The following is a 20,324-nucleotide window of genomic DNA, read 5'->3' as shown; positions in this document are numbered from 1 at the left end:
CAGGATGCAAAGAGCTTTTATTGCCAAGAACATGCAGCGCCATTTGGTAGAGACCTAGCTAAAGAGGCAGTCTGATTAATGTTTGACCAACTCCATACCAAAGGTCTGGCTTTTCTTTCTGAGCAAGACTTTGCTGGAATAAGCAACCTTGCTTCTGCCTCTTTGTATGGCCCAGAAGCACCAATATGCATATCTTGTATAACTTATCTTCTTCATTCTTTCCAAAAGTTGCTACCATGTGGGTACAATGGGGTCTGTGTTATAGATGAGGAAACTGAGGCTCAGAGAGGTTAAGTAGCTTGCCCAAGGCCACCGAGTAGGTGGCAAAGGAAGAATTTGAACCCAAGTCTTTCTGAGTCCAAAGCTCTTGCTCTTTCAACAAAGCATTGCTATATGTAATTTCAGGGGGAGGGAGGGACCTTCTGGTTAGAGGATGAATTATAAGTGCCAACCACTTACCAAGTATTGTTCTGGGTGCTGTAGGTGTAATAAGTTAATCCCAGGGCAACCTGTGAGGCAGATTCAATTATTGTCTCCATTTTATATAGGAGAAACTGAGGCACAGAGAGGCACAAACTTACTCAAGGTCACAGAGCCTGTAAGTAGAAAAGCCAGGATTGAAACCCAGAAACTCTGGCTCCTGGTTTTGGGCTATTGCTTCTCAGAAAGGAACTATTGCTCTCTAATGAGGAGAATAGACTGGATTCTCAAAGCTGATTTTCTGACTTCTTCCCTGTTACCCAATTTAGTTGACTAAAGGCATAGACTTTGGAGTCTGACCTGGATATGAATCATAGCTCTATCACTACAGTTGTAAGTCCTTGGACAAATTACTTCCCTCTTTACCCACTCAATTTCTTTGTCTGTAACATAGGCACACTAAGAATATTCAACTTAAAGAGTCTCTGTGAGGATTAAATGAGATAAAGCCTGTTAAGAGCTCAGGAGGAATGGGCAATAGACAATGGGCAATAGATGTTACCTATTCTTATCAATGTATCATGAAGTTGACCAAAACCAGCAGGATTTAAGCATAGGTCTGCTTGATTCCAGAGCCCCCACATCCCCTGCAGTACCAGTTACCTCCCAAGCATCCCATCCCAGTGCTCAGCAGGCCCCTCTTGTAGACTTCTGTGATGTTGTCAGTGGACCTGTTGGTGTTTCATTCACTCAGGTGGTTCCTTTGACCCTCCCTCTTCCTGACCCACTGTGATAGCAGTCCGTGCTGAGAAGCTAGAAGCAGAACCAGACTGGGAGTTGGAGTTGGAGGCAAGAGGAGCAGAGAGAAGAGGCCAACGCCTGGTCCATGAAGTGTAAGTGCAGGTCACAAGCCTGAGCCACAGTGTTGCCAGAAGCATCCAAAGGGAGTGTGCAAAGTCTATGGGCTACTGTCAGGTCCAAGTCAGGGTCTGGTTTAGACAAATCCTCCTATATAATGATTTACTGCAGGTCGTCTTCTTTCAGAAGTCTGCCACCCAGCCCCCAGCCCTAAGGGGCTAGATTTTGATGATTTTGCATAGATTTTGAAGGTGCATCTAATTCTTCTATTTTCCACCCATTATTTTCAAAGATTTTATTTATTTATTCATGAGAGACACAGAGAGAGAGAGGCAGAGACACAGAGGGAGATGCAGGCCCCCTGTAGGGAGCCCAATGTGAGACCCTACATCCCAGGACCCCAGAGTCACAACCTGAGCCGAAAGCAGCTTCTCAACCACTGAGCCACCCAGCTGTCCCTTTCCATCCATTTGTAAACAGTCATTGAGTCCTGTTACATTTTTAGGAAACTGTTTTTTGTCCTGGCCCCTCATTTTGAGACCTGAGAATGCCTGCTGGGAGTGCTGTTCGCCAGAAGGCTGCAGTAGTATAGAGGTTCTAGATTTCCCAGGGTGGTCTGAGAAAGCATAGATTAAGGAGAATCTGTGTTAAGAAGAGAAGTCAGGATTGTTACAGGTAAACTGTGGGTGTGCTTAGGTCTTAGAGGTGAAATAGGGCCATTAGAGTGTGATCAGATGCTGGCAGGACGGGCACTGCTATGAGAGCGAGAGCCTAGAAGGTGGGGTAAATGGTGGGAGTCCAAGAGCAAGGGTGTGAGGATGTTGGGCACTTGCCATATGGCACTGTTCACGTGGCATGGGGTGAGCTCCACTGCCTAATGCAACTGGGTCCTCCAGAGTGCAGCTCACTGTAGAGGAAAGTGAACATGTGTGTGGGTGTGTGTCTGTGTGTGCCTGCGTGTATGGGCGTCTTGGGGGAGGGGCTGTCCCAAAAGTACAGCCAAAAGGAATACCCTGGAGGAGAGAATTTTCTTTGAAGTCTTATGTTTTGTGCCGAAGATCTGTTTGTTTTCATCCAAAACTGAGGACAGCACTGAGTGAGTGTTCCCTACTTATGCTGTCACCTAAGTAGGCTCTCTCACTGCTCCTCATCTCAAACCCCTAAAAGCCACAATGTGGGAAACCTGGGCTCAGGGACCTGGAGGTGGGGTACTTTGCTCCACCTTCCCACCTCATGTGCTTGGCTTATTACAATGTGCACTTAAAATCTTAAAAGACCACATTGTGATGTAATTATTCAAACAGTATGTATTTACTAAAGACAGGGTAATTCTTTTTTTTTATAATAAATTTATTTTTTATTGGTGTTCAATTTGCCAACATACAGAATAACACCCAGTGCTCATCCCCTCAAGTGCCCCCCTCAGTGCCCGTCACCCATTCACCCCCACCCCCACCCCTCCCCTTCCACCACCCCTAGTTCGTTTCAAGACAGGGTAATTCTTAAAAACATTAAAAAAAAAGCAATGAATTATGAATTATTATTTTTTTATTTTTTAAAAATTATTTTTTAAAGTAAATTTTTTTTTTTTTTTTTTTTTGTACATGGATTCATATCCTATTCTCCTTCCCACTTGGTGCTCGCACAGCCTTCCTTTTTTTTTTTTTTTCTGGGAAGCATCCAGTTTTATCAGTTTCTTATATATTTATGCAATTATGGGCATGTATTCTCCACTATCATTCCCCCCCGAATGGGGATTTAATGGGCATACTTCCAGACAGATGTACACTATTCTGTACGTTATTTTTTGCTCAAACATCATGTCTTGTGATTGTTACAAGTCAGCATATTGAGAGCAGTTGTTTTTCATGACCGCCCAGTGAGCAGCACACTCTTAATTGGCAGGCCTCTCTCAAGTGCCTCCCATGTCTGTCATTTGTGTCAGATTAATTGTGCTGAAATGTCACTCCCTTGCTCAAACCTACCTGCTTCCCCCCCTTCTTGCATCTGACCGTATGCCCATCCCAGCCAGGCCAGGCCTCTGCTCATGCTTGCCTTTTCCAAGTTTTCTGTTCTTCTACGTTCTTGCCACCCTGCCCTGCTCAAAGTGGATCTTGCTTTCTATTTATTCTTTTCTATCAAATCCTCTCCCCACGAACCCCCCCCCCCTCCCCCAGTCTCAGCACTTGACAGTGGCATTTACCACTCAGCACTCAGACTGGTCTTTGCCTCACAGGCTGTCATCATCGCATCGTTGATATGCATAGCTCTTGTTCCACTGGACTGTAAATTCCCCCAGGCCAGTGACCACATTTTTGTTATTCGCTACTTCCCGCGGTGCTTTAAGTCACATTGTTGAAAGGAAATTTCATTACAGGAAGTCACCTGTAAAGTTGGAACAGTAATAGGACCTGATGTGAAAATGTTGGGGTCTGGGAGCAAAAGGTCAAGAAAGAATTCTTAAGGCCTTCAGTGCAAAAAAGGACAGGACCCCTGGGCAGAGAGAGCTGCCCTGGGTAGTGAGGAGTGGGAAGGGGTTAGGGATAGCTAAGTCTCAAAGGAATTTGGAGGGAAGGTTTCCAGGACCTTGAGGGGCTACCTGTTGTTAGGAAGAGGTCATTTACTATTGTCTAGTAAATGCTTAGTCATGAGACCCTTCAGATGTATATGGTGGGCCAGATGTTTGAAGGATGATTGCTAACATATTTTCCTGGGTAGGGGGTAGATAGAGATAAAGGAAGTTTCCAAAGTGATCTTTCTATGTTAAAGGAGACTTCCAGGATCCTGGAGGTCTGGCTAATGTCAAGCTAAGGTTACCTTTTACCTCTAGCAAAGTATCAACATTGAAGCAGTTGAGCTCCTAGAGGAATGTTACTCTGCTTGTCTCAAGTACTCTTCAGTGGGCTGTAAGTTATAGGGAAGTTTAATTCTTTTCTTTTTCTTTTGTTCTCCACATCAGTATCTATTGCATAGGTCGTAAAATTTGTAAGAACGCCAAGAAACCTTTTGTGTCTGCTGACTCACCCAGAATGGGGGTGGGACAGAGCAGAATCCTCTCTACAGAGACCAAAGCTGAATCCTCCACCTCCTCCTTCTAGAAAGACAGGCTTGAGGCTAAGTGCAGCTACTGCTCATCAGAGCCTTAATGGATGTACCTAGAAGAGGTTGATGCAAACAGGCTGAACTTTGCAGGAAGAAGCCGCAGTGCAGGGGCTGCTCATCGATTAGCTGCTTAAGTAACAGGACAGGCATTTTGCATTACTCAGCACAAGTTCTGTGATCCAGAGAGCTAATTGAAATGATTTTTCCTCCTTTGGTCAATTTTTTAAAAAAAGATTTTATTTATTTATGAGAGAGAGAGAGGAGAGAGGAGAGAGGAGAGAGAGAGAAAGAGAGAGAGAGAGAGAGAAAGGCAGAGCCCTAGGCAGAGGGAGCCTAATGCTGGACTTATCCCTGGACCTGGGATCCTGCCCTGAGCTGAAGGCAGATTCTCAACTGCTGAGCCCCCCAGGTGCCCCTAATATATTTGATATGTAATTTACCCAAACAGCACCTTGGGACAGCTGCAAAATAGGAAGAAAGAAACACAGCACTTGAGTTCACATCTTTACATTGACGCTATGGGGCTTTGGGGAAGTTACTGGAGTCTTGGTTTTGCCATCTGTAATGGATGTTATAAAACCTTAAGGTTATTGTGAGAGCTAAATAAGATAATGCTTAAGTATCTCCTACAGGTCTTGCAGACCCTCAATAAATACACGTGTTCTTTTAAAAAATATTAGAATTTTGTTTTTCAGATTCCAAAAGTAGAATCATTATAGAAAAATTAGATGGGGCACCTCTGTGGCTCAGCAGTTGAGCGACTGCCTTTGGCCCAGAGCGTGATCCTGGAGTCCCGGGATCGAGTCCCACATCAGGCTCCCAGTAGGGAGCCTGTTTCTCCCTTGGCCTGTGTCTCTGCCTCTCTCTGTGTGTCTCTCATGAATAAACAAAGTCTTAAAAAAAAAAAAAAAAGAAAGAAAATTTAGATGACATAGCAGTGTATAGAAAGGAAATTAAAATAATCTCATAAACTTCTTCCTGTAGACAAGTTTCCCCAGCCAGTAACTCCTATCTTAGAAACTAAAACACAGCTGGATGTATTTCCTTTAGTCTTTTGTGTGTGTGCAGACATACATATTTTTTTTCAGATTTTTAAAATTTAAATTCAATTTGCCAACATATAGTGTAACACCCAGAGCTCATCTCATCAAGTGCCCTTCTTAGACAGACATGCATATTTTAAAAAGAAAGGAATCCCATTATATAATAATTTTGCAACCTGCTTTACTTTACATAGACATGTCCCCATTTTTTTTTAAATTTATTTTTTATTGGTGTTCAATTTACTAACATACAGAATAACCCCCAGTGCCCGTCACCCATTCACTCCCACCCCCCACCCTCCTCCCCTTCTACCACCCCTAGTTCGTTTCCCAGAGTTAGCAGTCTTTACGTTCTGTCTCCCTTTCTGATATTTCCCACACATTTCTTCTCCCTTCCCTTATATTCCCTTTCCATGTCCCCATTTTTAAATATTTTTCAAAGTCGTGGTTCTCTTTCTGTTCTTTTTTTTTTTTTTTTAAGATTTTATTTATTTATTCATGAGAGACACACAGAGTCAGGCAGAAACGTAGGCAGAGGGAGAAGCGGTGTGGGACTCGATCCCAGGACCCCAGGATCATGACCTGAGCCAAAGGCAGACGCTCAACCATTGAGCCACTCAGGGGCCCCAAAGTTGTGGTTTTCATGGTTATACAGCATCCCAGGTACATTTATACTTATTTAACCCTATTGTTGGATCTTGAAGTTGTATTCAGGTTTTAGCTACTCTTAAGATTGCTGCATCAAATATCTTTATATCTGAATCTTTGTAATGATCTTTTGTTACTTTGTTAGGATAAATTCTCCTGGGATAGGATGTTGGGTCAAGAAAAACACATGGAAGGCTGCTGGTGCACACTGCCGATTTGCTTCCCCCAAAGGCTGTGGAAGTTACATTCCTGTCAACAGTGACCCAGGGTGCCCACATGCCTCACTCTTGCCAATGCTGTGTTGTGTTGTTTAATATTTTTGATCTGCTTTGTCTATTATCTTTCAACCAGATTGTGTTCTCCTTGAGCAGGTGCTGGGGGCATCTGCCTCTACATCCACCCCAGAACTTTGCTTGGTATCACTCCCATAGATAGCCTTTGTAAATAATTGCCAAATGAATGGATTCCTATCCACAGTGATCCCTCTGGGGTTAAGAGCTGGAGAAGATACTTGAACAATCACTTCCAAGTTGGTCAAATTGAGAGAGAGGTTTATATACTCGCACTTGGTCTCCTGTGGAGATGACTTGCATAGAAACATTAAATCACAGGTAATTGGCTCATGTTCAGAGGACTTGGATAAGGGCATGGAGTCCAAGAGAGAAAACGAGGTGTGTTTCAGGTCAGTTCTGCAGCACTTTCTGTGCTGCTATTGGTCCTTCCTACATAACTGGGTGTGGAGAGGGGCAGGATCTGCTTTTGTAACCCAGCCATGGAGCAAAGCAGAGTGGAACTTTCCAGAGCTTCCTCTTTCTGGATGTTGGCATAATCACAGCTTCGCCCTCTGGGAGCCATTGGGCTGCAGCTCTTGAAGCCTAGACGGCTGCTTTGGGAGGTCAGATTGTGAGGTCTGTTGTTTATATTGGCATGAGGAGCCATGCAGGGTTTTGAACCATAAATACTGCTTTTATTTTCCTTGTACTAGCTCACAACTTTGTTTTGAGCAATGGGGCTAACATACGGTGTGTTTTTCTCCCCTTCTCCACCAGCTCCAACATGCTCACACATACCCAGATGATTCCTTGGCATCGGGTACTATTCTGAATGTCAGAATCTGGGGTCATCTTCTGGGAATAACACCTTGCATTAGAACTTTTTGTGATCTACATACCCACTCTGAACGTGAAATGAAACTTCAGCCCTAACCCCAGAATCTCTCCTGGGCTAGTTCTCTGTTCTCAGGTAAAGAGGTTTAGAGTGTGAAAGCTTGCTGTGGACCTGGGGACATCTGAGCCCACTGTAACATCCATGTGTTACAATTTCATTTGCTCATTTGTTAATTGACACCAATTTTATAATACTTGGTAAACACATTTACCCCAGGAGGCAGGTGGTGTGAACTAATGGGGTATACCTGGGTTGATATACATCCTGTACACAGTTTGCTTGACTGTGATGGGTCAGTTTCTTCTCCATTCCCTGTACCTGTCAGAGGTTATCTTTCAGAAGACTTCCCTTAGAATTAAGAATCAGGGGCACCTGGGTGGCTCAGCGGTTGAGCAACCGTCTTTGGCTCAGGGCATGATCCCGGGGTCCTGGGATTGAGTCCTGCATTGGGCTCCCCGCAGGGAGCCTGCTTCTCCCTCTGCCTGTGTGTCTGCCTCTCTGTGTCTCTTGTGAATAAGTAAGATCTTAAAAAAAAAAAAAAAAGAATTAAGAATCATCACTGTGGCAGACACAGTAGATTGGTCAACTCCTAATGTGCAGAGGTTGGAGAATGTGAAACTCTTATATCCCAGGCTCCCTTGAAGTTGAGGCTCTGATGTAACAAGTTCTGCTCATTAGATCTACTTCCTTGAGCCTCGGATGGGGAGCCAAGGTCTGTGTGCAAAGGGGCAGGGAAATGGGCGTCTGGGTCATGTGGTTCTGGAGCTGCTGGTGACAGCAAGGGCTTCTCAGTTCAGCAGACCGCTTCTGGAGCCAGCAGGCCCCTCGGCAGCCTGGTTCTGTGATGTGGCACCCTGGGGGTCAGTTTCTTCAGCTAGCCAACCCCCTTCCAGTTTATATCTTATAATAAATCCCTTTTTGTAAACCTGATATAACCCTGTAGCTGCAAAGCTGTGGGTTGTCTCACCTCGTTCATTTATTGGCTGAGACAAAATAAAATGGTTGGAATTTTATCTTCCACCTTGATTTTATTACAGGCTTCTTTTCCTCAAAGCTAGATTTTGACTACCCTGTTCCCTGTTCCCTTTTGCATGCTTTTCCTTGTGATGATGGATGACTTTGTACTAAACTTTTTCCCCAGAATTATCTTGACGTGTCCAATCATAAGAACAAATGTTTCCATCTTCACTGACCTATTTAATTGGAACAATTTCATGATCCAATTCATACATCATCTCTCCATAAAGATAGAGCATTGTGTTATTAGTAACTATATAGCACATAATGCACATAAGCCAAAACTTGTAATAGGCACAGACAGGGCTGGGAGAAACATTCTGCTGCTTTTTAAGATATTAGTACCGGCACTTCATTTTTGACAGAAAAGGACTACCCCATTCTGTAAGTAGTACTAGCCTATTTCCTGTCACCTCAATACAGCCATGACATCTTGTGACAACTCAACGTGTGTTAATGTACTGTTGTTACTGAAGCATCACACCAGACTCTGCTTTTTGATGGTTATTCTATGACTTATTTTTACCTGAGAGTTTGCTGAACCTGCATGAAAATTTGACTCTGACATCTCAGGTGTCCAAAGAGCTTGCTGGAAAGGCTCTGACTTAACTAGACAAGACAGTGCTCAGTAATTATTAAATTAGGATATAGTCTTGTAGTGCCATCTCTCAATCCTTGGACTTGGGCCCCTCAGCTAGACACAGCTACAGGGCAGATCAATCAGAGAAGTCAGACTCCGAGCCTGTATAGAGAGACTACTGTCCCACTTTGCCAGTTCTAAGGCATGCAGGTTCTTCAGGAATGAAGCAAGGACCAAGCATTTCTGAAGAAGGAACGAACATTCCATCTCAAGTGAGGAACTAAAAAAGGAATTTGTTTATTGAGGGTAAGAGGATGCAATAAGCAATATAAAAATCAAAAGCTTATCTGGCTTTCTTTTACTGACTTTTCTTTCTCTGCTTCTCAAATGGGGGTTGGATTTTATTTGTACATTTTCTGAGGGTCCTGATCTGCTCATGGAATCCTTTATACAGGGGGAAGCTGTGGGACAGATTCCTTGAGACCCTTTGGGACACCTCACTCCGGGCGGAGTGTTGCTCAATGGTGCCTATTTCTTGCCCTTCTGCTTCATGTGTATTACAAAATAGTCATTGCATGCAATGGTGAGCCCAGCAATTAGTGAAAAGAAGCTCTGGAAGCCCACTTTGCCATCTCGGCACTGGTCGAGGTCCTTCATTATTTTGTCCACGGCCAGAGGGTCTTTTTGATTCTGAAAAAAAAGAACAAAGGTAAGAAGTATCAGTCAATGGTTACTGTGACAAGCTTCTCTGATTTACTGACAGCCATTAATATAATCTTCCAATTATCTGAACTCGTTTTAGTTGTAAGTGATCTTTGGAGGTTACCTAAATGTACTTTTCTGCCTTGAGAGAGGATTTCAGTAAATTCATATATTAAGCCAGGAAAAAGTTTCTGTGGTCCTTTCATATAGTCATAGGGATCTTAGGAACTGCCTACTTCTAAAAAGAGGAGATTCATGTCAGAGAAGCCAGACCTGGCCGCCTAATTTTCAGTCCACTGTGTCTCCCACTGTGAACCTGGCATGACCCGCTCACCTGCATGGCTTCTAGTTCAGCTGTTTCCACAATTTTAAAAAATCACAGGCCTCTGCCTAAGAACCACCTTAAACTCCCCATTTTGTAGTGTCAGCCAACATTCTCTTAACAAGTGCCTATTTCTGATAGTGTGGTCAAATCCTCGGAAAAGGAAACTCCTTAAGAAAAGATCTAGTAAGATAATTTAGGGCATAAGTTTCAGATCCCTCCTTTTCCTAGTAAGGACGGTAAGAAGCGGGAAGAGTGGTTGCTCCTTCAGGGCCCAGACTATTGACCAGGGAGGGAAAGGTGGGCCTCTGGAGGTGCTAACGTGTTCAGGCAAAGTCTCTAATGCCACTGCTTGTGTCTGTGAGGGAGGGAGCTCACACCCAGTGAGTTCATGTGTCTCAGGTGTGCTGGATGTTTCCATACTGCACCCCAAAGCCCCTGATGACAAAGCAGCAGCATTTCCTACTTGAGTACCATAAGCTCCACCTGAAGCCATCACCTACAGCCCACTGTGCGGCCGCCTCCACTTCAGGTGGGCTTCCGTTAATTCTGGCTTCACCGCCAACTTCCTGGCTATGGTCAGAAGTGAAATTTGGATAACACAGGGGGTCAGCTTTAGAAACAGAATGCTGTCAGTGTAGCAAGTGTGGGTGTGGAATTACGGAATTGTGACCCACAGCGAGGATAAATTACACTGCCATGCTTGGTGCTCCGTTCTACACACACTCTTTTTTTTTTTTTTTTTAATTTTTATTTATTTATGATAGTCACACAGAGAGGGGAGAGAGAGAGAGAGAGAGAGAGAGAGAGAGAGAGAGAGAGAGAGAGGCAGAGGAAGAAGCAGGCTCCATGCACCGGGAGCCTGACGTGGGATTTGATCCCAGGTCTCCAAGATCGCGCCCCAGGCCAAAGGCAGGCGGTAAACCGCTGCGCCACCCAGAGATCCCTACACACACTCTTTATGTTTCTCATGCCATGAAGTCTTCAGGGGGAAACGCCTCATGTTATATTCATCCTGGCTTCTACTTTAATACAACAGCACAATTAACCAGGGTTTAGTACATGGAGAATGTGTTTGTGTGACAGGCAGGCCCATAATGAACACATGCCTCTGCATTTTATGCTCCTAGAAGGATCACAGAAAGTGGAAGAGTGGAGGTAATCATGTCCAGCCCTCTCATTACAGGGGCAGGAACTGAGGCCCTGAAAGCCAAAGCAATCTGCCCAGTGTTAGGGCAAAGCTAGTGGTCTGGGGTCTGGGGCTGTATCAGAGGATGTACAAAAGCAGAGCAACCACATATTCTAACTCCTTCTCGGATAGCATTGTGGTAACTGCAGCTGTAAGACCAGAGCGAGGCTGTCTGTATTTGTTTACTTAACTGGTATTGGTGACATGTGAATCAGAGTGTACTGTAAAACCCCGTGTTTACTAAGTTGGGAGTCAGAGGCTTGACTAATGTGCTAACCAGCAGGCAGATGACAAGAGACAGGACTAGCCTTTTACCATCATCTCCCTTCACCCTGTTAGAGGCTAATGCAGTTTCTATACCACACACAGTAATGATCCTTTCAAATGACCCTGGTAGTAGCAGGGAAAGAGGGGCTCACATTTCACGCTGTCAAGCAGTGTTTCACCTTCAGTTAAATCCAACAACCATGTCCTGAAGTTGTCCAGTAAAAGGACAACTGTGCCTTGTGGGCTAATGTCCTGAGTGAGGTATCTGAACTGAGGGCAGGGTCCCCTCCTAGCCCTAACGGGCCCCTCAGTTTGTGGGACTCAGGCTAAGCTCCTGAATTCTCACTGCATTTTCAATGTGGAAAGCAGTTCTTTCTGGAGTCATGCTTGGGTCTCATGCAGCGGATGCTCGACACCTTTCCTTTATAGATTACAGTAGGAAGGATATTTTTAAAAAACTTTTATCTGAAGGGATTTAAGAAGAGATGCAAGTTGCTCAAAGTGGATGTGACCATGATATGGCATCTCCAATGCCAGGTTCATGACCCGAGGTAGCCATGTCCTGGTTGATGATTCTTTGGCAAGAGGCCTTTCTTCTTTGTTTCTGTCTCAATGGATGCAGGTAACTCCAGCTTGTCTTGTGGTTATTTGTGTGCAGCCTTATTTCACTGCCAAACTGTAAGCTCCTTGAGGGCAGGGACTTCTCTACCATCTGCTTCCTGTACGATATCTTAGAAACAGTAGGCACTCAGTAATGTCTAATAGATAAATGAACAAAGACACCTTTCTGCTAGCGGCCTCTAGAAGGAAGGGATGGAAGGCAAAAGGAAAAGCAACCAGGCCATACAAGCTCTGGTTTTCATGTCTGGTTCTCTCTGGGCCTCTCAGCACTTACTTCCAAAAATCCTGGGAATTCCTTTTCCATGAGTACTCTCAGGTCTTCCTTTGTCAAGTATCCTTTATCCCCAGCAAACTTGTGAAACGTGAACATCATGGTTTCCATGGCATGTTCCATTTGAGACGGCATCTTGGTGAGGTCTGTTGAAACCTTTTAAAAGACATAAAGAAAGAGTTTATGTGAACTTTTAAGCCACACGTATTGCCAGTCTTCTGTGTGTAAATGGAAGGAAAATGATTAGGTCACTCATGTAACCCTTTCTGGCTCTAAAGTCCAATGAATTGAGGGTGAGACCCAGTTCACCCCAGGTGTTGGGCCTGCTGCTGATGGAAATGGGTGCCTCAGGTATTGGTGCTGACCTTCCAGGAATTTGTCTAGCTGCCCACTCATTCTGCATAAATCACCTAATGAGGAATAAAAACTCTAATCACTTGGTCAGTGTCCCTCTTCTTAACTGACAGAGCATCTACTGAAAGAAGAGAGGTTTCATCTTTTCTCTTGGCATGGGTAAATGGGGCTCTTAGATGTCTCTGAATACCAACAACCCACACAGTCAAGCCTGGTTAATAATGAAAACTTCAACCCTCCAAGGTTAACTAGGTAACCTGATTCATTGTAAGTCTAGGTTTAGAAATCTGCTAACAGCGTGCCTGGGTGGCACAGTTGGTTGAATGTCTAATTCTTGGTTTTGGCTCAGGTTGTGATCTCAGGGTCGTGAGATTGAGTATAGCTCAACACGGAGTCTTCTTAACATTCTCTCTCCCTCCACAACACCCCCCATACCAGGCACATACTCTCTCTCTCTAGAAGGAAAAAAAGAAAAATAGAAACCAGCTTACAAATGAATTTTGTCTGCTGGGTGTGTATTCTTTACTGAAGGTCTGAACCTGTTATTGATTGCAATGCAGACATCTGCATCTTTGGTAGTAAAATGCAGTTTCTCAAAGCTACCCACAGCTCCTGATCTAGTTTCTTGAAAAGGAACAAGTAACGGTATATCCTAACTCCTTTGGGGACCTGATTTTTGGCAGGAAGGACAGAAGAGCCACTCTCAGTCTGAGGCACAGTGGGAGAGCAAGAACTTTCCATAAGAATCTGTTTAAAAGGAGGGGAAGGGGGGATCCCTGGGTGGCTCGGCAGTTTAGCGCCTGCCTTCGGCCCAGGGCGTGATCCTGGAGTCCCTGGATCGAGTCCCACATCGAGTCCCACATCGGGTTCCCTGCATGGAGCCTGTTCCTCCCTCTGCCTGGGTCTCTGCTTCTATCTCTCATGAATGAATAAATAAAATCTTTTTTTTTTTTTTTTAAAAAGGAGGGAAAGGAAACGTGTCAGATCATTATATTCAGGTGTAATGATCTGCGGGCATGTATCATATTGAGACCCAGTGCCTGATACTTAATAGGAGCTCACTAGATCATGGCTTGATTGGAAGGAAGCTTTGGTCAGAGCACAGTTTTGGCTAACATCACTTAAGATCACATTAGTGGAGAGAAAACAGGTGAACTTGAATGGAAACTGTAGTATACCATTCCAAGAACAAACAAAAAACAAAAACCCCCCAAACCCTGCCTCTCAAGAATAGGTTTTGAGCACAGACTGAAGGAGAGGCTGGCACCTTCCCCTCTGCTGTAAGAGTGCCAAAAGAAAGCAGAAACAGGTTTTGGGTCTGGTTCCTGCTACTGACACATCTGTGTTCAACACAGATTTCTAAACGCTAGCTTTTATAGTGTAGAAGGTGGCGCTAGTTGGTGACCACGGAGATTGAGCAATTATACTTAGGAACTGTGAATTCTACCCCCTTAATCCCCAGAAAAGTGCAGGAACCAGCATGCCAAAAAATGTGCTACTCTAGAGAATGCTACTCGCCAGAATCTGGTATGATTCATCTGGAAGGCAGTTCTCTTGGAGACATCAGCAAATTAATGCTTCAAGGTCCACTGTGAGATGAATTCCAGGGGAGCCACACCCTTTTCCTCCTTTCCTACACAGCCCCTGTGTGTGTGTGTTTTTAAAGACTTATTTATCTTAGGCGGGGGAGGGGGAGAGGGAGAGAGAGAATCCCAAGCAGACTTCCCACTGAGCAGTGTTCAGAGCCAGAAGAGAGGAGAGGGGCTGGACTGCATGGCCTTGAGATCATGACTTAAGCTGAAATCAAGAGTCAGATGCTTAACCAACTGACCGACCCACCCGGATGCTCCAGCGCATGTGGTTTTAGATGGCAACCCACAGTGCTTAGCTGGAGTTGCCCTTGCCTGGATGGTTCTGGAAGTCCAGCAATTTAAGAGAACTGAACCGAACGAGTCACCTATGAGAAAAAGATATGGGATCCCACCGCAGTTCTGAAACAGCTCAGGAAAAGAGTCAGTAACCAGAGGTATAAAAATACCTGTGTCTAAGCTCAGAGAGGTGGAGTACTTCACAACCAATGCCCAAAGATCCCCAAAATTGGTACTGGCTGCCAGACACCCATTTCCCCCAATTCACAGAGCAGAAGGAAAGTGCACCTCAAAGCCAAAGAAGAAAGAGGACATAGCAGGGAAAGGACTCCTGTAACAGTAGAACAGGCTCATTTAGGAACTTCTAAGAAATAGAAGTTATGGGGTGCCTGGATGGCTCAATTGGTTAAGCATCTGCCTTTGGCTCAGGTCATGATCCCAGGATCCTGGGATGGAGTCCTGTGTCGGGCTCCGTGCATCGGGAGGCTGCTTCCCCCTCTGCCTCTGCTGCTCCCCTGCTTGTGCTCTATCAAATGAATAAATAAAATCTCAAAAAAAAAAAAAAAAAAAAGAAATATAAGTTGTAAGCAGGAAACCTTGACCACCCTTGAATATCTTCTTTAAGAGAGTGAGGTCAGTCTCACCTGAGTGAACGCTCAGGTCTCAGGTCATTCCAATCCCACCCCTCCTTGTCCACATTCATTATGAAGCTTTTCTCTCTGAAGCCACATGCCTGCCCCCACTGGGTCCCCATCTCCTCCTCCCCACTCACTGTTTTAACAAATGGGCCATAAGTGCAGCAGCCAGCTGACTCTTTATTTGTCAGGGAGACCTTTTGAAATAACAACACAGAAACATGACTAGCCAGGAATCTAAATTCATGGAGGTGAATGGCTTTGAAAACCAGAGGTAATGTCCACAGTCTCATCAGGAACCAATGCCCAGAGAGCACTGATCAGGGCTATGAGCAAATTATTGTTTTTTTTTTTCTTTTTTTTTAAGATTTTATTTATTTATTTGACAGAGAGAGAAGGAGAAAGCGCATGAGTGGGTGGTAGGGGCAGAGAGGAAGGGAGAAGCAGACTCCCCACTGAGCAGGGAGCCCACTGATGTGGGGCTTTGGGGCTTGAATCCAAGACCCTGGGAACGTGACCTGAACCAAAGGCAGACGCTTAACCAACAGAGCCACCCAAGCGCCCCTGTTTTAAAGAAGCCGGTGTACTAGTTTTAAAGTCAGATGAAGGAAAAGGTGGAAAAGCTGTGATTAGAACTGTTCTCTTAGCTAGTGGATGAGTCACGGAGCTCTTCCTCAAGTGCGGTAGTTGCCCCACTGAGTCAGTGGCCCTCCCATCTTAGGTGGGGCAGACTGGAGGTCTGACTGTTGGTTGCTCAAGAAGCCAAGTGCAAGGACCTGAATCTGAATCCATCCCCTCAATCACCTGACATGCTCTGCTCCATTTTCACTGGGGTGTCCTTGGGCCTGGGGCTAAGAGGTGGAGCATCCTCTCTGCACCAGGGACAACCTAGTCCTGCACCTGAAACACTCAATACATTTAATCTTTTCCCTGTCTCGCTCTCAAACTTAAGATCCTCTAGGTTAAGAACTGTGAATTATTCTGTTCTATGAACCACAAAATAAGAATTTGCTAAGTGAGTGAATGAATAAATCAGACAAGCCCTTTGGCAGGACCTGCTGAAGTGCAGGTGTGGCTATCCAGGTCTGGACTGAAAACCTTGTAGTTCAGAGCTCAGCAGAAGGATGTGAAGCTGGAAGAGCTGGGGAAGAGGCCCACAGGGGGTGCCTGTGAGTAGAACAGAGGATACAGAAGAAGGCACATTTCATGGGTGCCGGAAAAAAAATGTGTCCTGCTAAACAGGTCTGGCCAGCCCCTGAACATGACTTTTCTTTCTCTTCTCACTCTTGCTGTTTTCTTGTGTTTGGATTCTCACTATGAGCTGAACAGGCTGTAACTACCTCATCATTCTCATATTTTTCATTGAGTCATTTTATTCTGATGTCTGTGTATCCTCCCTGTTTCCCAGGGTGAGAGGTTTTTAAGATGGAGGCTCAGAACTCTGTAGTGTTCTCTGTGTAGTTTTCTCTATAGAGAAGAATTCTGGACTTCACAAATTTAGTTACAATGGTGGGAATTAAATTTTCCATCTGGTCTTCCTACACTGAGCACCTGCTGTGCACAGCCTGATGTTAGGCAGGCAAGCGCGCACACACACACACAAACACACACACGTGTGTGCGTGGGTGTCTCTCCCTCTCCATGGTGCTTGTCTTTGGGGAGTTCACTAGCTAATGGCATACTACTTAAAAATATGTCCAGAATTCTAGTTGTTTCTGATTCTTTCCCCACTAGGTTGTGGGTTCCTTGAGCAGCCTGCCCTCCCACAGCCTGCTGAATAAATTGGTAAGAATGAAATTGACAATACTGTACATTTTAATTCTCCTGGTAGTAGTAGGGAGCAGGAGGCCTCCTTAGAAAATTGCTCCTGAGCAATCCCAAATGTTTGCTCTGGACCCCTGCCCAGATCCAAACTGTAATTTCAAAAAGGACACTTCTAAAGAGCAGGAGGTCTGCTTTACTTTGCTCTTCTGTGTCTTATCCATACCCTAGTTCTCTTACAGCCCACCCAGAAAATAATGGGCAGAGTGTCAGTAAAAACAAACATCTGTTATTTAAAAATGTGTTTGAGGTTTCCTTCCTTTTACTTTGGAGATTTTGAAAAGAAAAAAAATTTTTTTTAATTGAACACAGAAAGTATTCTTGAATTTGATCCCTAAAGAGATTTCAGAAGAAATGGATCTGGATCCAGGCTGTCTCCCCCACCTTTTCCCAAACATAAAACTTGCTCACTAAAAAAGTAGGCAGCAAAGAAAAAGTTCCAGATGCAATGCAATAGGAAGAATCAGAATCCTTCTCTACTCCAGTGGAGTTGTCAGATGTCAGCCTGAACTGGCAAACATTAGCCATTGTGAAAACAGCGATTTAATCCATTGGTGGGTTGAGAGGTAGTTATTTAGTGAAGGGGTAGAAAGTGCTGAAAATTGTTTAAAATTAAGGAAATTCATTCTCGTTGCTTTTCTTATGAGATTCCTAAATTGTTGAATCCTCAGGAAAATGAAAAGCTTGAAGAAAGATGCCAAAACTTTGTTCCAGCTTTCCGAGCACTCAGAGTGCTAATTTATACATCATAACCCTGAAAAGATTCCATTGTTTTCCTCAACTTTGAAAGACTGGGCTATGTCCAAGGGCATATCAAGTGGGTAGTGCTCGAAAAGCAAGCCACATTTTTGGAACTCTCATTGGAAACCATGGAGGCACCCAGTGTCAGCTCCACCCAGCCCAAGGCCTGACTTCACTGGGGTGGCTGCTGGAGAGGCTGGTCCAAGGCCAGTCATGGGAGGAAAAGGCCCATCTGATATTGTTTGCAGGAAAAGCCAGGGAAGAGCATCACCTAGAAATTGGGTGTACTTTATGTCCAGTACACCCTGAAGAAAACTTGAAGAACCAAGGACTATGATGAAGAAAGTAGCTTGTGGCTGTCAAGGAAGGCATATGCCATTGAGGAGACATGATTACATAGAAACAGGATAGGAATCTGCGGGGGCAGGGCGGATGAAGAGATTTCACGAGTTATATGAATTCATTTCTGCCCCAGCCTCTGGTAGTATCTTTTGCAATTTGCTGAAACATGTTGGAGGCAAAGATCACTGTCAGGGTGTTTCCAAGCGCCTGGCCTCACCTGAAGGGTATAAAAATCCACTGCGGTAGTTTGAAACTCAAGCTGCAGGAAGGGCAGGGGTGGGGACCTGCAGCAAATGCTAAAAACATCTTAGCGGGAAGAGCTGCCTCACAAGCAGAGCTGAGGCAGACTGCCAGAAGGCGGGTCACTCAACAGAGGTGTTTCACTGGGGACCTGCCAATCCAGTTGCTGTCCTCACCCACAGCTCGGTCAAGAAACCTCTGCGGATAGCTGGCCAGTCCTGGTGTGACTCACTTCCTCTTGGAAAATGCCCTCTGAGATGGCACAGTTCCCCTCTTCCTTCAGGGAGTGTTCTGTCCCAACCATCTGCAGAGAGTATCTGGAACCCTTGGGAGCCACACCCACATGGTCTCAGAGCTGAGTCACAGGGCTGCACTAGGAGAGTCTGGAGCCCTTTGTGAGGCACCAGAGCCTGCATGGTGCTCCCAGCTCCCCGGGGTCGGGAAGGGAGGAGGGTGGGCTTACTGTGCATCAGTGTCTGGCCCAGGGCTCTGCTCTGTCTAGTTTATAAACTGCTCAGCTTCCCTCACCAGCCCCACCCACCCAACATAGCAGAGTCCTGGTTTCAATTAGGGGGAGGCTAACTGGGCAGTTAGCAGTGTCCAGGGCTGCATGAAGCCCCATGCCTTCAGCTAAGCTCAAGCTGGGACTCGGGACCACCGGCGCGCCTCCGTGTCATTGCCCTGGGCCAGGTTAATCTGGGTTGGGAGATCTTTGGCCAAGGCTGCTCTTCCCCACTTTATAGTTCCCACTAGTTTGATTAAGATGGCAAGCGGGGAATCCTTTTGGCGGAGAAATCCCTCCAGACGTTCCCCGGTGCACCACCGCCCGCTCGCCGAGCTCTGTAAAGAGCGCAAGCGGACCTGCAGACACACACAGGAAGCCCGACCTGCAGCGCGTCGGCGAGGGCCAGAGCAGGGAGCGCCCCGGACGCACGGCCCAGCCGCCGGCGCGCCCCGCTCCGAGCCCGAGGCCTCGCCCACCGGGACAGAGGTCGGCCTGCAGCCGGGGCGCGGGGAGACGCGGGGGGAGCGGGCTGGACAACGGGGGAGCCTCGTGGCTACGTAGGAGGAGGCGAGGAAGGACAGAGACGGAAAGAAGGGCGCGCGCAGAGGCCCCCCGAGCAGCCCGCCGGGACCCGCGCAGGGGCGCCGCCCGCCTCGCCGGGGGCCGGCGGCCTGGGGCCGGGGGCCGGGATGGCCACGCGCGGAGCCAGGTCGCGGCGGGGGCGGCCCGGGGAGGCGGGCGGGACTCACCTTGGCGCGGGGCGCGGCGGGGACGCTCGGCTGGCGGGGACCCTCGGCCAGTGAGCGGAGCGCGGCGGGCGGGAGCCTTAGTACGCGCGGGGGAGGGGGCAGGGGGGAGGGGGAGGGGGAGGCGGGAGGAGCCTGGGCCGGTGTCCGTGCGCGCTCACCCCACCCCTTCCCCGCCCGCCCTTCCTGCCCCCCCCGCCCCCGCCCCCGCCCGCGCGCACCTCCGCCGGGAGCCCTGCTCCGAACGTCTCCTCCTCCCCGGGGGCCCGCGGATGTTTCCGGACACCCCACCCCGGGCCGTGCCCTTCCCCTCGGGTTGGTCTTGGAGAGCAAACGCGCAGGGACCTCAGAGCCCCGTCGTCCTGCGGCGGAGCGGGCGGGCGTGCTGGCCCCACCCCGATGGGGGCGGCCGTTCGGGCACCCGCTGCTCTAGGAATTCATTTCTAGCTGGCACCGCGGGGTGCTAGCCACCGCCCAGGCCTCGGGGCTCTCCGAGGAGGCCCGGGCGCCAGTCGCAGCGTCCTCCCGGTGGCTGGTGCCCTGGTCAGCCTGTACCTGCCGGCGGCTTCGCCCCCCCGGGGGGATGGACCCTGCTGTTTGCTTTGTCCGCTGCTGCACACACACCCTCTGTGGCCCAAGGGCTGTACCCCTCTGTGTGTATGCGTTCAGCTTCACTTTTGTAATCCACAAAGTTAAGACCAAAGTTTCTAAGCCTCTTCTTTTGTCCTCTCATTGGCCTGTTTGGTTCTCCAAGCCCTAAAGGAAAACTTGTTTCCTAGTGAATGCATCGCGTTTCCCTCCTCCTCCCATTTATTTTAACTGGGGTTTAGGGTTAAATGCAAACTACTAGCAGCTGTTGGTGGAA

General features: G+C 46.8%; 1 protein-coding gene and 1 long non-coding RNA gene across 5 annotated transcripts in view; one reads left to right on the top strand and one right to left on the bottom strand.

Annotated features, from left to right (window-relative positions):
* Positions 1 to 20,324, top strand: part of LOC140600888 (uncharacterized) — a 28,782-nt gene that overhangs the window by 7,798 nt on the left and 660 nt on the right. The window contains exons 3-5 of one of the 3 annotated variants that reach the window (XR_012004008.1): positions 1,175 to 1,313; positions 16,799 to 16,849; positions 17,557 to 18,181. This is a non-coding gene — a long non-coding RNA (uncharacterized lncRNA). Of the gene's footprint in view, positions 1 to 1,174; positions 1,314 to 16,798; positions 16,850 to 17,556; positions 18,182 to 20,324 lie in introns of those variants that run through there. The other 2 variants (XR_012004006.1, XR_012004007.1) reach the window with 2 other exon arrangements.
* Positions 9,109 to 19,930, bottom strand: S100A10 (S100 calcium binding protein A10). 2 transcript variants are annotated; one of them, XM_072769115.1, is made up of 3 exons: positions 19,681 to 19,930; positions 12,211 to 12,363; positions 9,109 to 9,525 (listed from the first exon to the last, which is right to left on the bottom strand). In XM_072769115.1, exons 2-3 carry the CDS (start codon positions 12,340 to 12,342, stop codon positions 9,364 to 9,366), a joined length of 294 nt encoding a protein of 97 aa, XP_072625216.1. In that variant the 5' UTR covers positions 12,343 to 12,363; positions 19,681 to 19,930; the 3' UTR covers positions 9,109 to 9,363. The 2 variants fall into 2 exon arrangements, with proteins under 2 accessions (XP_072625216.1, XP_072625215.1); XM_072769114.1 differs by lacking the exon at positions 19,681 to 19,930 and adding an exon at positions 19,463 to 19,629.

Source organism: Canis lupus, chromosome 12, assembly GCF_048164855.1.
Source record: "Canis lupus baileyi chromosome 12, mCanLup2.hap1, whole genome shotgun sequence".
NCBI lineage: Eukaryota > Metazoa > Chordata > Mammalia > Carnivora > Canidae > Canis > Canis lupus.
The sequence above is the reverse complement of the archived record's forward strand: the minus strand, read 5'-3'. Positions and strand labels throughout refer to the sequence as shown.